This window comes from Mastomys coucha, unplaced genomic scaffold (assembly GCF_008632895.1).
Source record: "Mastomys coucha isolate ucsf_1 unplaced genomic scaffold, UCSF_Mcou_1 pScaffold20, whole genome shotgun sequence".
Taxonomy (NCBI): Eukaryota; Metazoa; Chordata; class Mammalia; order Rodentia; family Muridae; genus Mastomys; species Mastomys coucha.
Genome location: NW_022196903.1, coordinates 112,970,015 through 112,988,619, shown reverse-complemented (window position 1 = coordinate 112,988,619; position 18,605 = coordinate 112,970,015). Strand labels below are relative to the sequence as shown.

Sequence of the window (18,605 nt, the reverse complement as noted above, 5' to 3'; positions counted from 1 at the left end):
GACTTTATTTTGCTATAATTTAATTTCCTTTTTTTATTAGATACTTTCTTTATTTACATGTCATATGATTTTTCTTTTCCCAGTTTCCCCTCCCAGGAACAAACAAACAAACAAACAAACAAAAACAACAAGAACAAGCCCCTGTTGGCTCCCCCCTCCCCATGCTTGCTACCTCACCCTCTCCCACTTACTGGCCCTGGCATTCCCCTATAAATGGGGCACAGACCCTTCACAGGACCAAGGACCTCTCCTCCCATTGATGATTGATTTTGCAATCCTCTACTATACACATGCTGCCAGAACAATCAGTCCTACCATGTATACTCCTTGGTTGTTGTTGGTTGAGTTCTTAGGAGCTCTGAGGGTACTAGTTAGTTCATATTGTTGTTCGTCCTAGGGGGTTACATCTTTAATTATTTACTGGTCTACTGACTGATTTAATTTGTGGCGTGTGTGTCTGTGTGTGCCATGGTCCTTGTTTGGAAGTCAGAAGACAACTTAGGAGCCAATTCTTTTTTATCATGGGTTCTTGGGATCATGCACTGAGCTTGGCACCAAACATTCCCATTCACCCAGCCATCTTACTAGTCCACCTTTTTTTCTTTGAGAAAATAAGTCTTTTAGGAGAAGGAACTTTTAGGGAACAGATTTCAAAAACTGCTTGAATGAAAGAATGTTTACAAATAAATTAGAAACATAGTGATTCGTATTTTACAAAAATGTTTTTAAAAACTATTTTTATTTTGGTTTTTGGCATCTCAGTCCAAGATGAGCCAGAATGGTCTTTGAAATTGAAATCTTCCTGCTTCAATTTTTAGAATACTGGGATTGCACATGCATGCTGTTGTGCCTGGCTTTGACAATGTTTTTAAAGGCAACTCTCTTACATTGTAGGTACCATATACATTGCTGACTTAAATAAATAGTAGAAGTCTATGGGAGGCTGGAGAGATGATTTCTATCTCAGGGTTTTACTGCTGTGAACAGACACCATGACCAAGGCAACTCTTACAATGGCAACATTTAATTGGGGTTGGCTTACAGGTTCAGAGGTTCAGTCCATTATCATCAAGGAGGGGCCATGGCAGTGTTCAGGCAGGCTTGGTGCAGGAGGAGCTAAGAGTTCTATATGTTCATCTGAAGGCAGACAAGAGAATACTGGCTCCCACAGTCTTCACCTCCCCACCCTCTAAGTGGCACACTTCCTCCAACAAGGCCACACCCCTTAATAGTGCTGTTCCCTCGGCCAAGCATGTTCAAATCACCATAATGTTTCAGTGGCTAAGAGCACTTGCTACTCTTCCAAAGGACCTCGGTTCAGTTCTCAGCACCCATGTAGTGGCTCACTATTCCTAACTCCAGATCTAGGGTTTCCAGCACCCTCTTCTGACCACCATGGGCACCAAGCACACATGTGGAGCATATTCATACATGTAGGCAACATGTTAATACACATAAAAAAGAAAGAGAAGTCTAATGATTTTGCTTTTTTTTTTTTTTTTTTAGATTTATTTGTTTTTATCTGTGTGAGTATACTATAGCTGTACAGATGGCCATGAACCATCATGTGGCTGCTGGGAACTGAACTCAGGACAGCCCGCTCGCTCCGGCCCCACTCGCTCTGGCTCCACTCACTCCAGTGTAATATACTGTAGCTGTCTTCAGACACACCAGGAGTGGGCGTCAGATCTCATTACCGGTGGTTGTGAGCCACCATGTGGTTGCTGGGATCCGAACTCAGGACCTTCGGAAGAGCAGTCAGTGCTCTTACCCACTGAGCCATCTGGCCAGCCTGAAAGAGAAATCTAGTGCTTCTGCCTTTTTCTATATTAAAGTGTACTGTAGTTTGAGATTTAAAAGTGATGGGAGTCAGGGCAGGGGTAAGGGACTTGGAAAGAAGACTGTTGCAGGTACTAGGCTAATCTGGGCTTCATAGTGAGAGCTCAGCCGCTAGCGAGGCACACATAACAAGACCCTGTCTCAGAGAACAAAACCAGATAGAGCAGTAGCAATTAACGTTCATTTTAACGTTTGATTTTTACCTTTTTAAAGTTGAAAACCTAAGGAAGGATTTAGGTGGTAAAAGAAGGTGGGGCTATTGAGATAGTGGTGAGTAACATTGGAGTTTTGATTTGTGGCTTCAGTTTTTACCTACTTCTTTGGGAAGTTGATTTATTGAACAATTTTGAAAACTTTAGAACTTACTTACAGGCTTGAAACACAATATATATAGAAAACCAATGAGAAACAATTGAATTTGTTAGTGTTGGCAGATTTCTGATTTTTTAAAAGATTTATTTATTTATTTATTATGTTTTTAGGCCTCACACTTTACATTGCAGGTTGAGTCATCATGCTCAATTCTGAATGTTCACTCCCTCCTCCATCCTTTCTCTCCCTCTCCTACTTTTTGCTTCTAGGAATTGCTCTTTTCAATAGTTAGGGTTACATTGTTGTTGGTTTTCCTCTGGCCAGTCCAAAAATTGTTCAAAACTGTTCATTCCATTCATAATTTAACATTAATAAATTTGAAAACTATTGGCCTTTACAACACACAAGTACAATTGAAACCTAAAACTTGATTGCCTAGGTTGAGGTGGCATGCTACAGTTCTTGTGACAGATGGCTTCCTCATGCTCCTTCCTCCTCTGCTGGTTTTTTTTTTTTTTTTGGCTCTAGTTGCTCTGCCCACTCATTGGCCTCAGAGGAACTCTAATTCGGATGTACTGGGTACTGGCATTATAGCAGGAAGTGGTCACAAAAGGTGGCTCCTTATGCCAAGTGTTCATTTATCAGAAAAATTGTAGCTTCATAAAATTAAACATCTTAGTCACACCGAGTAAAACTAAATTTTATTCTTTTAAGAATATACTTTAAGAATATTTTGCTTTTAATTATTTGTATGTGTGTCTGTATGTAGGTATGTGCACATGAGTGCAGGTGCCTGTGGTGGCCAGAGGTGCCAGATCCCTCTGGAGCTGGATGTACAGGTGGTTGGGAGCCCCCCGGCTTGGGTGCTGGGAACTGACTCAGTTTGGTTCTAGGCAGGACCAGTCTCGTCTCTGAGTGTAGCACTGTGTCTGCAGCTCCAGCATGTATTTTAAGAAGTGTTTTTACACTTGTAGCTTGAGTGTGGAGAGTGGAGGGCAGCTCCCACCATGGTGCGGGCCTGGGGATTGAGCTCAGGTTGCCAGCTTGGGAGCAGGTGTCTTTACGCACTGAGCCTTCTTGCAGGACATTTAGTGTATATTTTCAGTTGACATTCTATACTAAGTATTTTTAGTGGCATATGTATTGCGAAACAGGTTTTTAAAATATGAATTTCACATAATCAGAAATTTATAGTGTATTGCAATGTTTGTTCAGGGCACAGAATGCATAGACGTAATTGTACTGAGATTTTTTGGTGGGGTGGTGGAGATAGTCTTGTGTGGTTTAGGGTGACCTTCTACTACAGTCTTCTTGCCTAAGCTTCTGAATGCTGGGATACAGGTGTATACTACCATGCCCAGCCATGACAGAAATTTAATATCACAGAGACTTAATTATAGTAATTGAACCTGTGATGTATAGTATTGAATTTTATATTTGATCTGTTACAACACTGAATACATGAAGATTTGCCAGACTTTCAAGTTGGACCAATGAGTGATTGTTACTGTTGCTGCTGCCACCACTGCCTTGCCTCTTTTTTCCTCGTTTACAATTTACATTATTTATTTAAAATTTATTTTATTTATTTACATTTCAGCTGTTGCCCCTCTTCCCTTCTCCCTCTCATAGTTCCTCATCCCATTCCTCCTCCCCATTGCCTTGAAAAGGTGCTCCCCTCCCCCTAAGCATCTCCCTTCTCTGGGGCCTTAGTGCATCTTCTCCCACTGAGGCCAGACTAGGCAGCCCTCTGCTATATATGTGCCAACAAAACCAAGAGCCAGTTCTTTGAGAAAACCAATAAGAAAAATAAAACCTTAGCTTAACTAACTAGAGGGCACAGAGACAGTATCCAAATTAACAAAATCAGAAATGAAAAGAGTTATAACAACAGAAACTGAGGAAATTAAAAAAATCATCAGAGCTTACTACAAAAGCCTCTACTCAACAAAACTGGAAAATCTAGACGAAATGGATGATTTTCTAGACAGATGCCATTTACCAAAGTTAACTCAAGATCAGGTAAACGATTTAAACAGTCCCATAGCCCCCAAGGAACTAGAAATAGTCATTAAAAACCTCCCAACCAAAAAAAGCCCAGGGCCAGATGGTTTTAGTTCAGAATTCTACCAGACCTTCAAAGAAATGCTAATACCAATACTCCTCAAACGATTCTACAAAACAGAAACAGAAGGAACACTACCTATTTCATCCTGTGAAGCCACAGTTACTTTAATATGTAAACTATACAAAAACCCAACAAAGAAAGAGAATTTCAGGCCAATTTCACTTATGAATATTGATGCAAAAATTCTCGATAAAATTCTTGTAAACGGAATCCAAGAACACATCAAAACCATCATTCACCAAGATCAAGTAGGCTTCATTCCGGTGATGCAGGGATGGTTTAGTACATGAAAATCCATCAATGTAATCCACTATATAAACATACTCAAGAAAAAAGTCATACGATTATCTCATTAGATGCTGAAAAAGCTTTCCACAAAATACAACATCCCTTCATGTTAAAAGTCTTGAAGAGATCAGGAACTCGTGGCACATGCCTAAACATAAAGTAGTATATAGTAAACCAACAGCCAACAACAAATTAAATGGAAAAAAACTAGAATCAATCTCACTAAAATCAGGGGCAAGATAAGGCTGCTCACTTTTTCCCTATCTATTCAATATAGTACTGGAAGTTCTAGCTAGAGCAATTAGACGCTTCTGTTATTAAATTTAATTTTATTTACTTATTATTTGAGATAGGATATCTCTATGTAGCCCTAGTTGTCTTGGAGATCTACCAGCCTCTGCCTCCTGAGTGTTGGGATTAAAAGCTTGTGTCACCATACCTGCTCTCTTATTCTTTTTTCTTCTGTCTTTTCTGTTGCTATGGAGAAAGATCATGACCAAGAGAACTTACAAAGCATTTAATTTGGAGCTTACTGGGCAGGCTTAGAGTCCATGACCATCTTTTCAGGAAACATTGCAGCAGGCAAGCAGGCATGCCACTAGAGCAGTAGCTGATAACTTACATCTTGATCTGAAAGTTGGAGGCACAGAAGTGGGGGTGTGGAGAAGAGAGGGAAGGAGGGAGCGAGAGAGACAGAGACAAACACTGGGAATGGCTTGAGTCTTTTGAAGCCTCAAAGGCACCTCCAGTGACATACCTCCTCCAACAAGGCTACAACTTCCTAGTCCTTCCAGTTCTACCAGCTGAGGACTAAGTATTCAAACCTCTTAGCCTGTGGGGAAAGAGTCTCATTCAAACTACTACCCCCTCCCTGTCCTTTACAGGCTAGCCTCTGGAGCAGCCTTCCTGCGTGCAGGGATACAGTGTGCTATCATACAGGGCTCCTTGGAGGCTTCCCTTTTAAAACTCAATACTCACTGGTCTTTTACTACCAATTTTTATGTTTCAGTTGGATGCTTTTTTTTTTTAATTTACTTTGACTATTTGGCTAGCAAATACATTTATTTAACCTTAGAGAATATATAATTCAGCAGTTACACAAAGTGTGAACTGTCTTTCTCATGGTCTATTGTAGCCTGTTCTAGAAATGTGATGTGATTATGTATGTGGTTTCTCAGTGGAAAGAAGGAAGAGATCTAACTGCAATCATTCCTATATCTGTGGCTGTTTCAGCATACTATTGTCTAATCAGTGTGTCAGCAAGTATGGATTAAGTGCCACACATAAATGCCAACCAGCTTGCTTGGTGTTTTGAGGGATTTGAAAAAAGGAAAGCAAGGAGAAAGAGAGAACAGATATGCACTTAAAGAGTTTAGAATAACTAACATGGAGTAAGCATATTATGTGGTTTATAGACAAAGAGTTTTTGGCGCAGTCAAATTCTAGAGTATTTTCACCTGGGTACTTCGGTAGTGGAGCTACTTATAAGATGAAGCTGTTTTCTTATATAGGTACAAGGTTTTTTTTATATATAAATAAAGTATTTAATGTTAAAGATATCCTTGAATTTCAAGTTTTATATATAAGTATATAAAATTGGTGTATCTGAAAAGTATCCACAGTATTGGTATTTACTGACTACCAAGCAGGCATGATGCTAGAGCAGTAGCTGAGAACTTAATGAAAGTTGGAGGCAGAGAAGTGGGGGTATGAAATAGGAAGATGTTCATTATACATTAGAGGGAACATGTAGTGTGTGTGCACACACGTGCTTGTATTGGAAGTTGTATAACTTAATTATAGCATTGTTTTAAAGCATAGACCGTGGATTCAGTAAGCTTAGAGATATTGATCCATTGAGTGTAGCGAGATCTCTGATCTGTACTATGAAGATAATATTCAATCATGAAGAGGATGTGAGGATTAAATAAGATTCATGGAGCATTTAGAATTGGGGATTATGTGTAGTAAGTACCAGTTCCTTGTTATTGTCTTTTCACTGTGGTCTCTCTTGTAAAGTTAATATTGATTCAGAAACTCAGAAAGATCTATTTGAGTGTGTTTTCTCAGTATAGGATTATTGATTAAAATTATTTTGCTAATACTTTTTCTTCATATAATGAATGTGGATTTGTCACATAATCAAATAAAAACATAATGAAGACTAAGATTAAATCTGTGCATTTATATGTTATTACAAGATAAAATACAGAAATAGTCACTTGGAATTCAATAAATATTTGATGCTATTGAGTGAGCTATAATACTGTTTAGAATTTATAAATGTAATAGGTGGGAGGAACCTTATAGAATCTCTTTTTCATATTCCTTCACAGTACCCCTTACAAATCATGTAGTACAAGTATTAAGTTTACATTGATTGACTGTTCTGTTTAAAAATAATTGGTTTTTGTGGAAACTTTTCATCATTAAGAAATGTTTGAAGTAGCCTGCTTTTGTGTAATACTTGATATATAAGATTTGATTTCAGTCTGGAACTAGGAAGAACAAATCTATTCCTCTTTCCAGAATAATAGGAGAGGGTCTATGAAATAGATATTTAGTGGTCCAAAAAATTGCCGGTAGGGCTGGACCACTTGGCTTCAGGGTAGCTTCTGTAATACTAATAAGAAACGTGCACCACTGTGAGCCCAGAGTGATTGGAATGTCCTCTAGCCCCATCCCTCTGCAGCATATGTCCTGGCTAAAGAAGACAGAGCCTCTTTCTTCACGTCACCTAGGTCTCTACTCGTCTTGTATGCTTTTGCTTAACTGGTATCTACATCACCTCCTGTGCTGTGCTACAAGGCTATGTAGGAATGTGGGAGTTCTCACTCTTACAGCGGGAAAGCAGGACTCAGAGTGGATGTGCTGGTTTTTAGTATTTGATTTACGTGTTTGAATTATTTTACGTGTGCTTATGTATATGTACTATATGCAGTAGAAACCAGTTGTCACATCTCCTGGAACTGTAATTAGGGATGGTTGTAAGCCACCACGTGGTAGTGGAAACTAGACCTATGTCTTCTTCAAGAGCAACATGTGCTTTTAACTGCTGAGCCATCTATTTCTGTCCCTGATCTTAAGTTTAAGTTCAACTTCAGCTATGTAGTGAGTTAGAAGTCAGCCTGGAATACTTGAGACCTCTTTCTAAAAAATAGGACAAAGCAAATATTGCAACCTTAATGTATTGGAACTTGGATATTTTTTGTTTGTTTCTGAGACAGAATCTTACCATGTAATTCAGCTTGGATTAGAACTCACAGTGATCCTCCTGTCTCTGCCTCTTGAGTGCTAGAACTGGAGGCATCTAGATGATATTGTTTACTTGAAAGACTCTGTAATCACACTTTAAAAAATAGTTATATAAAATAACTAAAATGGGGCCAGATGGTGGTGGCACATGCTTTTAATCTCAGCACTTTGGAGGCAGAGGCAGGTAGATCTCAGAGTTCAAGACCAGACTACAGAGTGAGTCCATAGCAGCTAAGGCTACACAGAGAAACCCTGTCTGGAAACAACAATAAAAACAAACAAATAAAAATAATAATTTAAATGGGAAGCTTCTTTAAAATAAAAGTTTTTTTTTTTTTTTTTTTTTTTTAACTTGGAAGAGAAGCTCTTGGGATGTATGCTGTAATTGGGGTATAAACTAAATACTTTTGAATTGAACCCAGATAAAAAAACATGCTTTGTGATATTAACGCCTTCTATCCTTTATGGGCGATGTACTGAATTATTTTAAGTTTTATTTTGCTTTACTGAAAAAAGGTGACTCAGTTACTAAATTGTTACTGCAACACGTCTTATAATAGGTAAGTTTAAAAGGTAGTAGTTTATAATATAAGTGTTTTTTTCAATTACATAGAAGCTATCAGTTTCTATAAAATTTTAGTTTTGCAAAGCTAGGAATATGGCAGATGATACTCTCAATATATAACTTTATAACCAGACACTAATAAAAAAACATTGCTTTAGAAGATTGGTTAGACAGTCCCAGGTCATTGTGGCTGCTCCTGCAGATACTGAAAATGCATAGGAAAAACGAGTACAAGTGTCTGCTGTACTGAGATAGTGAGATGGGGCAGAGACAGGTGTGTCTTGAAGTTCCCGAAGAGGGAGTGGTAGTCCTGGACATAGTATGCAGTTTTAATCTTCTCTAGGGAAGGATGATAGTATTTTTGATAATTTTTTCCTCTTTTATTTGTTTTGTTTTAAGACAGGGTTTCCCTGTATAGCCCTGGCTCCTGAAACTCTATAGTTTAGACTACCTCTAACCTTGCAGTGATCTTCCTACCTCTCCCTTCCCAGAGCTGGGAATACAGGTGTCATACCATGCTTTGCTTAAGTGTTCTTGTTTTTGTGAAGCTGCCAAGCCAGTGGCGTTTCTTTACTTGCTGAAGGTGGTAGTAATATTACCTCTGCTCTTTGTAGATCCTTGGTCTGGAAAAATTGCTTAGGAATCCACAGAATTCTGGTTTAGTAAGTTTTCTCTTTACTGTAGTTATGCATGAACTAATGTTATTACAGAAACAAATTTGAGAGCAAAACCGATTGTTTCTTTTGGAGTGTGCCTCTTTTGTTGTATTTTTATCTTAGTCACTGGTTTTTAGAGTAATTGCCATAGCTGGTATGTCAGTTTGACATTTTGATTTCAAAGATCCTATTATAATCTTGCTCCAAATGTCAAACAGTTCCTCAGTGACAGACGTAAGCCCCAACTGATGCTTTGTTAGGATGTAAGATGACTTTGCAGAGTCCTTGTTGTTATGTCCGCGTGGAGCTTAAATGAAAACATTAATATTGCCTAATGGAGCTTTTATTTATTGATTTCAGGTTATTGGCTAAGTTTTGCCCTGTGCTGACTTTGAATTTGTTTATCCTTGAGACAGAATAGGAAAGCAGGTTTTTGGTTTTTTTGGTTTTTTTTTTTTTTGGTTTTTTTTTTGGGGGGGGTTTTCGAGACAGGGTTTCTCTGTATAGCCCTGGCTGCCCTGGCCTCACACTCAGAAATCTGCCTGCCTCTGCTTCCCAAGTGCTCAGTGGAAAGCAGTTTTTAAAGCAGGATGATTTTACATACAAGAGCAATCAAAACTATTACTTAATAGCTTTTTAAATGTTCCATATCAGTATATGTTTCAGTGGTCAGCAACTTTCTTAGTGTTCTAATGTAACTTAGCATAGTAGGCTCACATCTTGGTGAAGGCAAAGCCAAAATAAGCAGTTAAGACATAAAAGAATGGAGAAAGATTTATTACCTGCAGCAGGCCAGCGGAACTGGGGAGTTATTTTCAGAGAAGGGCCCTCCTCCAGCAAAGGAAGCACATGATTTTATTCTTCTAGTCTATAAATATTCATATAGGTGCTGTCTCATTTCTACATAAGTTCAGTTAGGGGTACATTCCTGAGCTTGTTCAGTGTACGGTCATGAAGCACATGTTTAAAAGATTAAAGTGATAGACAAGAGTGCTCTCAGCTTGTTCTGGAAAGTTTTAGCTGAAAACAATTCAAAGTCCAGTGTGAGGAAATGACAGCCTTGCTTACTGGCTAACACTAGCAACAGGAGACACATTTAGCTTTGGGAATGCTCACCTAGTTGTAATGAGTGTGTCCTGACCAGAGAGCAGCTTGATTACTGAGGAATTGATTTTGAAGTCTTCAGAAGGGTGTGTCCTTCGACAAGTGGGAAGGATATTGATCTTTGCTTGTTAGAAGAACGCTGTATCTAGTTTTCTTTGTTTTGTAAGCACAATTGTGTCATCTTCAGGAAGCAGCTGTTGTATTTAGTAGTGTTGCTTCTCCATTTACCAAATCGATAATACAGTAAGGTGTAGAACATATTTTCTCCTTGTAAAGTAATATATGCATAGAATATAGAAAAAGTTTAATATTTCTATGATGCAGATGTGTGTATATATGTATGAGAGCATGTGTGTGCATGCACACAAACACACACACATATACAAAAATATTTTGTAATGGGAGGGATCCAGCAGGGCATTAGGTATGCTAAGCAGGTGTTCTGCCACCGAGTTGCCTTCTCAGGGAGTGCATTCTTTAATATTAATAAAACAAAACAATAACAGGGAGCTGGCGAGATTGCTTATTGGTTAAGAATGTATTGCACACAGGTTAGTGGTTCATAGCTCTCTGTAACTCTAGCTCCAGGGGGGCCAATCTTCCTGGCTTCTGTGGACATCAACATGCACACACAGACATGCCATGATGCTATACTTTTAGCTACCTTCTATTGTTGATATTAATATTTTCTTATGTAAAACTGTTATGCTATCTGGTTAGTGTATTTTGCATCTCTATATTTTCTATAACAGATAATTGTTAAAAAGTTAAATGTATTTGACAAAGATGAACTAAAGGAATTAGAGAGTCAGAATTTATTATATACGTTTTGTATTCTTTAAAAGTTTAACATCTATATGACTTTTAGTTTGTCATGAGAAAAAAGTTATGAAAACAATTCTTCTAAGTTGTTTTATTACCTACTTTGTATTTAGAAGTTATAAATAGCATGTCTAAAATACAGTTTTTGCTTTCTTAAAGTGTTTACAAAACAAAACAAAAGGGGTTGGGCTACGGTGTATCTCAGCTGTGGAGTGTTTGCCTAGCATGTACAAGGCTCTGGGTTTTGTACATAAGACACTGCAGGGGTCAGGGAGCACATGCTCCTGTATGCATGGGTGTGGCTTCAGTGGTCCTCCTTCCCCCGCCCCCCCAATCACTTTGATTCAGCCTCCTCAGTTTTGAATCCTTGAGAAAAAAATAGACCCCAGTACCACAGACATCTACTTTATTGAATGAATTGCTCTGTTTCTTTTGTATGTCTTGATGTCCTTTCTCCTCTTTCCCTCCTTTTCCCTCTCCTTTCTCTTTTCCCTCCCTCTCTCCTCTTTCCCTTCCTTTTAGTTACTTAAGTGCATATCTGTTTTAAGGTTTGTTCTAATCGTAGGCTTGTTGAATTGTTTTCATAGTATTAGATTAATTATTGTAAGTTTATGGTTTTTATTAATCACTTATTGATTGGAAGAAAAACTCCCACCAAGTATGTCTACTTTTGACAAGCTAACTTTTTTTGTTTTTGTTTGTCGAGACAGGGTTTTTCTGTATAGCCCTGGCTGTCCTGGACTCACTCTGTAGACCAGGCTGGCCTCAAACTCAGAAATCCGCCTGTCTCTGCCTCCCAAGTGCTGGGATTAAAGGTGTGCACCACCACTGCCCCGCTGACAAGCTAACTTTTAAAACAGTTTTTCTTTGTTTTCCTTCAGTGCTAAATAACAAAGTTTTCTTAATTATTTTAATGAATTCTTTTATCTACTTAAAGAACTATGTAGATTTTTTTTATGAAACATGTGGAAAAGAGTTTTAGATATATCTTGTGTGTGTGTTGTGCGTATGTATGTTTGTGTTGTATGTGTGTGAGTATACAATTGCATGTGCTCTTCGTATATATTGGATATTAGCCCTCTATCAGATATAGGATTGGTAAAGATCTTTTCCCAATTTGTTGGTTGCCATTTTGTCCTATTGACAGTTTCTTTTGCCTTACAGAAGCTTTGCAATTTTATGAAGTCTCATTTGTCGATACGTGATCTTAGAGCATAAGCTATTGGTGTTCTGTTCAGGAAAATTTTCCCTGTGCCTGTGAGCTCTAGGCTCTTCCCCACTTTCTTTTCTATTAGTTTGAGTGTATCTGGTTTTATGTGGAGGACCGTGATCCACTTGGACTTGAGCTTTGTACAAAGAGATACGAATGTATCAATTAGCCTTCTTCTACATGCAAACCGCCAGTTGAGCCAGCACCATTTGTTGAAAATGTTGTGTTTTACCCACTGAATGGTTTTAGCTCCTTTTTCAAAGATCAAGTGGCCATAGGTTTGTGGTTTCATTTCTGGGTCTTTAATTCTATTCCATTATTCTACCTGCTGGTCGCTGTACCAATACCATGCAGTTTTTATCACAGTTCCTTTGTAGTACAGCTTAAGGTCTGGGATGATGATTCCACCAGAGGCTCCTTTATTGTTGAGAATAGTTTGGGCTATCCTGGGTCTTTTGTTGTTCCAGATGAATCTGCAGATTGCTCTTTCTAAGTCTGTGAAGAATTGAGTTGGAATTTTGATGGGGATTGCATTGAATCTGTAGATTGCCTTTGGCAAGATGGCCATTTTTATTATATTAATTCTGCCAATCCACGAGCATAGGAGATCTTTAGATCTTCTTCAATTTCCTTCTTCAGAGACTTGAAGTTCTTATCAAACAGATCTTTTACTTACTTAGTTAGAGTTAAACCGAGGTATTTTATATTATTTGTAACTATTGTGAAGGGTGTTGTTTCCCTAATTTCTTTCTCAGCCTGTTTATTCTTTGTATAGAGGAAGGCCACAGATTTACTCGAGTTAATTTTATATCCAGCTACTTTGTTGAAGTTGTTTATCAGGTTTAGGAGCTCTCTGGTGGAATTTTTGGGGTCACTTAAGTATACTATCATATGATCAGCGATAGTGATAATTTGACTTCTTCCTTTCCAGTGTGTATCCCTTTGATCTCCTTTTGTTGTCTAATTGCTCTGGCTAGGATTTCAAGTACAATATTGAATAGGTAGGGAGAGAGTGGGCAGCCTTGTCTAGTCCCTGATTTTAGTGAGATTGCTTCAAGTTTCTTTCCATTTGGTTTGATGTTGGCTACTTTTTTGCTGTATATTGCCTTTACTATGTTTAAGTATGGGCCTTAAATTCCTGATCTTTCCAAGACTTTTATCATAAAGGGATGTTGGATTTTGCCAAATGCTTTCTCAGCATCTAATGAAATGATCATATGGGTTTTTCTTTGAGTTTGTTTATATAGTGAATTATGTTGATAGATGTACTGGCTGGTTTTGTGTGTCAACTTTGGACACATGCAATTGTATACATAAGTTGAGGCCATAGCAGGCTTTGTGTGTCAACTTTGGACACATGCCCTTGCACACATATGTTGAGGCCATAGCAGGCTTTTGGATATCTTCCTTTATCACTTTGTGCCATATTGGCCCAAGACAGGGACTGTCATTGAGCTGGTGTGTTGGCCTGTTATCTCCTAGGATCTACTTCGTATTGTCTCCCTTCCCATCTCACTCCTGGGGTTACAGGTATGTGCTGCCATGTCCACCTTGTATACGGCTGCTAGGGATTTGAACTCAGTCCTCTTGCTTGCACAGCAAGTACCTTTATGCTCTGAATCAAAAGATATATTTTGGGGCTGGAGAGATGGCTCAACGGCTAAGAGCACTGATTGCTCTTCCAGAGGTCCCGAGTTCAATTCCCAGCAACCAAATGGTGGCTCACAACCATCCATAATGAGATCTGATACTCTATTCTGGTGTGTCTGAAGACAACTACAGTGTACTTAGCTGTATATAATAATAAATAAATCTTTAAAAAAAAGACATATTTTGTTTTATGTTTGTTATTGAAGTTATTGACAAGTTGTGTTCAGTTATTAATATGACATTGTTTTACTTTCCAGAAAAATTTGTGCTTTTCTCTATAAAAGCTACAATTGTTACTATTTTGATCTCCAAGTATGTGTTTATTTTTTCCTTTCTAATACAAATATAGTTAGTACTTTACAAGATATATGTGCTGGCTAGTTTCATGTGACCTTGACAAAGCATTAGTAGTGTTAAGTGCAAAATGACATAATTAGAAAGATGTGTGGCACACACAGAAAGTGAATGTTTATCTTGCTAATAATATTGCATGAAGAATCACCTCCCTAATGGATTACTCACATCTTAGTTTCTTTTCTGTTGCTGTGTGTACTGGTTGGTTTTGTGTGTCAACTTGACACAGGCTGGAGTTATCACAGAGAAGGGAGTTTCAGTTGGGGAAGTGCCTCCATGAGATCCAGCTGTGGGGCATTTTCTCAATTAGTGATCAAGGGGGTAGGGCCCCTTGTGGGTGGTGCCATCCCTGGGCTGGAAGTCTTTGGTTCTATAAGAGAGCAGGCTGAGCAAGCCAGGGGAGGCAAGCCAGTAAGGAACATCCCTCCATGGCCTCTGCATCAGCTCCTACTTCCTGACCTGCTTGAGTTCCAGTCCTGACTTCCTTTGTGCTAACAGCAATGTGGATGTAAGCCAAATAAACCCTTTCCTCCCCAGCTTGCTTCTTGGTCATGATGATTGTGCAGGAATAGAAACCCTGACTAAGACAATACCCAATACCCAACAGTAGCAACTTACAAAAAGGAGGAGGGTTCTTTTGTCTTCCAGTTTGAGGTGTACTAGATTGTGGGGAGGTGAGGTGAGGCAGCAGCGGGAGCTTGAAACAGCTGCTCAGGCTGTCCCCACAGTTGGACAGCAGAGAGAGATGCCTTCTTTTTGTGGAGTCTAGAAGTCAAGTCCAGGGAATGGTGCTATTCACTTCTAGTTTTGGGTCTTTTCTCCTCAGTTAACCTCATAAACATAATCCTTCACTGGGGTGCTGATGTTTTGTCTCCTTGGTGTTCCAAGACCATTTGGAGTTGACTGTTAACATAACCTTCACTTGTCAATAAAATTGAAATGATTGGTTCACAGGCCAGATGTATAGAAGAGTACCATTCACAGAATCAAAGAATATAATGTTACTTTGCCAGGGATTGGGAAAAGGAATTATGGAAAGCTGTTTAGCTAAAAACTTGAGATGCTACTACCTCACTCTTTAAAATGACATTATAGGCATATGCTATTATACCTGGTTTTGCTGTGTGTGTGCATTCATGTATGTGTGTGTGTATGTATGTATGTGAAGGCTAAATTGTAGTTAAAAGGTTATGTATGACCACTCACTAAATACTAGTACTTGCTAATTGATGTTTATAATAATTAAAAGTCATTTTGTTTTTCAATGGACTTTTGTGTTTTGGAATTAATTTTGTTTTTTATTCCTGCTGATATAGAGTCCTCCCACCCCCTTTAAGATATCTTCCATTCACTTTTGAGACGTCTAGATTTTGTGGCTTATGAAAGTAAAGGGCTGCCATACTTCTTTTCCTGGGTTGGGGGAATAAGCACAAATTAAGTTACTGACAATTACAGATTATTACCATAGTTTTAAAACTTGAATTAAAAGAGAATAAGATGAATCTTTATTTCTGGGGATATTTCTGAGAATCCTTACAGCTATTTTTAGGCGCTTGCAAGCTGCTCTGTCTTTGCTAATTGAGGGGGAAAGCTGATTTTGGTTTTTCTTTTTGTGTTGTTCTCAGCACATGCAGATGACAATCCAGGCTCTTCAGGATGAGCTGCGGATTCAGAGAGACTTGAATCAGCTGTTTCAGCAAGATAGCAGCAGTAGGACTGGGGAGCCTTGTGTGGCGGAGCTCACAGAGGAGAACTTCCAGAGGCTGCATGCTGAGCACGAGAGGCAAGCCAAAGAGCTGTTTCTTCTGCGGAAGACCCTGGAGGAAATGGAGCTGAGGATTGAGACTCAGAAGCAAACCCTCAATGCTCGGGATGAGTCCATTAAGAAGCTCCTGGAGATGCTACAGAGCAAAGGACTTTCTGCCAAAGCTACAGAGGAAGACCATGAGAGGACGAGACGGCTGGCAGAGGCAGAGATGCATGTCCACCACCTAGAGAGTCTTTTGGAGCAGAAGGAAAAAGAGAATAATATGTTGAGAGAGGTGAGTGACTACCTTTTCAGTTCCTAATTGTCTTTTTTCTCTTACTAGTCAGAATCTTGCCCTAGATAAATTTATGTGCTCTGCTGTGCTGCTGGATAGGAATTTCGTCTCTTGTGTTTCAGCACTTCAGTGATTTCCTTTTTGATTTTTTTTTTCTTCTCTTGAACAGAGTGACATCACCTGGCATATGTTACTCAATAACATCCTTACCTCTGTTACCCTACATGTGATTCTTAAGGGGTTCCCGAGTTACTGAAGGGATGCAGGATTGTTTCAGGTTGTTACTTGCCTCTATTTGTTTGTAGAGACAGAACAGAAAAACCACAGCCAGGGTAACAGCTAACTAGTGCTTAATTAAAAATACTAGTAAAAAGCTGTAAACAGTTACCTCAGCTCACCCGTACCGGCAAAGCTCAAGCAGTAATGAATGTCTCTTCTGGTTTCCCTGGAAACATTTGCCTTGTTGTGAAAGATAATGTGTTAAAAATCATGGAGTGTAGCCAGGAGTTATGTAGAGAGAGACACTTGATTTTATATGAAAGACTCAAGCTGGCCTATGTGATTAGACCTCACTTTCTGAGACAATGACATTTTAAAAGGACATTAAGGAAGAATTCATGTTACTTTGAGCTAGTTTAAAAGCTATAATACATTTTATATGTCTGATTTCTTAGAGTTTCTATTGCAGTTATAAAACACTGTGACCAAAAGCAACTTGAAGAGAAAAAGGTTTATTTTACTTGCAGTTTAAATCACACTCCATCACTGAGGAACGTCAACCCTCAAGTGATGAACTCAACTGGGGCAGGAACCTGGAGGCAGGAGTTGATGCAGAGGCCATGCAGGGGTGCTGCTTACTTTCTTGTTCCTTCTACTTGCTCAGCCTGCTTTCCTGTATATCATTAGACCAACTTCTCAGGGATGGCATCACCCACAATGCACTGGGTTTTCTCCCATCTGTCACTAGTTAAGAAAATATACTATAGACTTGCCCATAGGCCAGTCTGGAGCTGTGTTGGATTTTTTAAATTGAGGCTCCCTTTTCCAAAATGACCTTAGACTGTATCAAATTGACATAAAACTAGCCAGTGCTTCTGGTTAGTTATAAAATTCTTTTTAGCTTCCCTAGGATTATAGGGATGCGCCACTCTAACCAGCTAATTTTCACATTTTGGTAGGGGGAGTGGGGGATCCTTCAACTGTTAGGATGAGTCTGAATAATCCTTTTTTGACATCATTTGGGAAGAAGAAAATGAAAAAGAAACAAACATATTCAACTGAGCATGATAGAACGTGGCTTTAATCCTCGCACTTGGGAGAAAGAGGCAGGCAAATCTGTGTGAATTGTAAGCCAACTTGGTCCACATAGTGAGAGACTGTCTCAGACAAACACATAAAAACACCCAAGAAACTAGCACGAACACAAAACTATGAAGCTGCTGAGTGTGGTGGTACATGCTTTTAATCCCTGCATTTGGGAAGCAGAGGGGGCGGAGGAGGCTGAGGAGGCTGAGGAGGCTGAGGAGGCTGAGGGGGCTGAGGCTCTGTGAGTTGGAGGCCAGTCTGGTTGACATAGTGAGCTCTATGATAGTCAGGGCTACACAGAGAAACCCTATTTTTTTTTAAAAAAACTGTGCAGTTCTTCAAAAGTAAAATTCCAGGTGTATATTGAAACAAATACAAACTTGGTGATGTTTCTTTTCCAATTATTTCCTGCTTTAGGAACATTAAGTTTTTGCTGATTCTGAACATTTCAGCCTACCCTAGTAGTTTAGGAACTAATAAATGCCAAATAGCTAAAGGATATGAGAAATCACAATTTATAATATATATATGTGTGTGTACATATACATATATGTGTGTGTATGTATATGTGTATATGTATATGTATATGTGTATATGTATATGTGTATATACACATATATGTGTGCATATACATATACACACACACACATATAGGCTTGAACAATTAGGAATATATTGAGCTCAAAAATACTGGGAAAAAACCCTGTGGGAGTTTTAGACTGATTTTAAAAAAAACAAGTCATATAAATACATTTTGTATATGATATAAGAAAATATATTTCCTTGTGAATGTACCACCAAACAGTTCAAGGCTGCCATTTGTAGCATATTGTCTTATAAGAAATATAATCATGCTACTTAAAATTACTTGAAGGCAAGTAGACACACAGTGGCTTTGGAAATATTTCTTTTTCTTCCTTCAAGACTTAGCTTACACCAGTTCTGCAATGACATTTCAGTGTGTACTGTTGCATGTACATGCAGTAGCAGTGATCATGTACATGCGCTAGCAGAGGTCATGTACATGCGGTAGCAGTGGTCATGTACATGCGGTAGCAGAGGTCATGTACATGCG

The 18,605-nt window shown here is 38.8% G+C and overlaps 1 protein-coding gene across 13 annotated transcripts in view; it reads left to right on the top strand.

The window, feature by feature from the left end:
* Erc1 (ELKS/RAB6-interacting/CAST family member 1) overlaps positions 1–18,605 on the top strand; it is a 301,008-nt gene that overhangs the window by 44,916 nt on the left and 237,487 nt on the right. For all 13 annotated transcript variants that reach the window (XM_031383184.1, XM_031383186.1, XM_031383181.1 and 10 more), the window contains one exon: positions 15,809–16,225. In XM_031383184.1, coding sequence (XP_031239044.1) covers positions 15,809–16,225 — 417 coding nt within the window. The remainder of the gene's footprint in view (positions 1–15,808; positions 16,226–18,605) is intronic.